The sequence below is a fragment of the Lucilia cuprina genome, chromosome 5 (assembly GCF_022045245.1).
Source record: "Lucilia cuprina isolate Lc7/37 chromosome 5, ASM2204524v1, whole genome shotgun sequence".
NCBI lineage: Eukaryota > Metazoa > Arthropoda > Insecta > Diptera > Calliphoridae > Lucilia > Lucilia cuprina.
This window is the reverse complement of record NC_060953.1, coordinates 38671706-38673231: the sequence shown is the minus strand read 5'-3', so window position 1 is coordinate 38673231 and position 1526 is coordinate 38671706. Positions and strand designations below refer to the sequence as shown.

Genomic DNA, 1526 nt, shown 5'->3' with positions numbered 1-1526 from the left:
AACTGAACTAGAACTGAACTAGAACTGCACTAGAACTGAACTAGAACTGAACTAGAACTGAACTAGAACTGAACTAGAACTGAACTAGAAATGAACTAGAACTGAACTGGAACTTAACTAGAATATAACTAGAACTGAATTAGAACTGAGTTAGAACTATAAATAAAGCGGAACTTAACTATAACTAAACTAGAACCGAATATATTAAAAAAAAATTATACCTAATCGAATAACAATTTTCTTTGTTTATATATAGTTTGCAACCCAAAATATTATTTTTATAAAAATGTGTTCGCAAAGTTTATAAACTGCATATATGGCCGGATTTTAAAGACAGATTTCTTTGTTTATTTATATATTTTATAAAATAATAAATAAAATTTTATTAAAAGTTGTTAATTTATTAAATATTTTCTTTTTTTGTTTGTACTTATTTCAAAATATTTTATTTTTATTTTCATTAATCTCAAAGTACTGCCAAAGCCCACCGGCCTTTAATATTACTATTTGTATACTTTTATTTCATTTTGTGGTATTGTTTTCCTTAAGTTAAGTAAAAATGCTAATTATAAGTAAACTTGTTTATAAAGAGAGCTATTGTCTATGAAAAATTGTTTGTTTTTTTGTTTTTTTTTTTTTTGATTCAAAAAAAGTATCTATGTGGCATAAAAAAAGTGTTTATACTTATAGCAAAAGCCTTAAAAAGTTTTAATATAATGATAAATTATTCTTAAATAATAAAAAGAACAAAATCAAGAACATAAACATAAAAACGTTAACATATTTATTTATACTTAAAATTAGAAATTTTTATAATAACAATGATTTCTATCATCATGATTCTTTTCCATTTAAGATAATATTCATTTATATATGTATGTATAAATATTATTTTTAATTTAATAAAAACAATCTCATAAAATTTTACTGATACTCATCATCACTGCTTAACAACATGGATTTTTCATTATAATTTTGACTTATTGTGGCCACCCTTTGTCCGCCGGGCATAAATTTACGCTGGTTGCCCAATGTTTTCGACGCCATACAGCCCAGTGTGGAATTTTGACTACCCTGTGTTAGGCTGGCATTTACATTACCTTGGTTGCTGTTACTAACATCATCGGGATCGTATGAAGATACACGTATGCCACGGGAATTTTTACCTATTTACAAAGGGGGGGTTTTGTTTATACATTTGTTTTGTTCTTAGATTTACTATTTGCATGAAGTACATAAAACATACAGCAAATTATAAGAGAAAAAATTTAAAAAATAACATGCTCAAACTTTGTAGTAAGAGAAATTCTATCCATTCGAAATTCTATCCATTGAAAGATATGATGCATACTTTATGGATTAAAAAAACCAAAATTTCGGTTAAAAAAAAGAAAAAACTAAACACATTATTCTGTTTAGAAATTAAATTCCTGCCTGTATAGGATCTATAGAGTTTAACTATATGTTCAGTTCTAAGTATAGAGTTCAGTTCAGAATTTAACTATATGTAAACTAGATCTATACAG

General features: G+C 25.8%; 1 protein-coding gene across 2 annotated transcripts in view; it reads right to left on the bottom strand.

Annotated features, from left to right (window-relative positions):
- Window positions 1–767: 767 nt before the first annotated feature.
- Window positions 768–1526, bottom strand: part of LOC111688913 (transmembrane protein 184B) — a 29219-nt gene continuing 28460 nt past the window's right edge. For both annotated transcript variants that reach the window (XM_046953303.1, XM_046953302.1), the window contains exon 9: window positions 768–1166. In XM_046953303.1, coding sequence (XP_046809259.1) covers window positions 925–1166 — 242 coding nt within the window. In that variant the 3' untranslated portion in view covers window positions 768–924. The remainder of the gene's footprint in view (window positions 1167–1526) is intronic.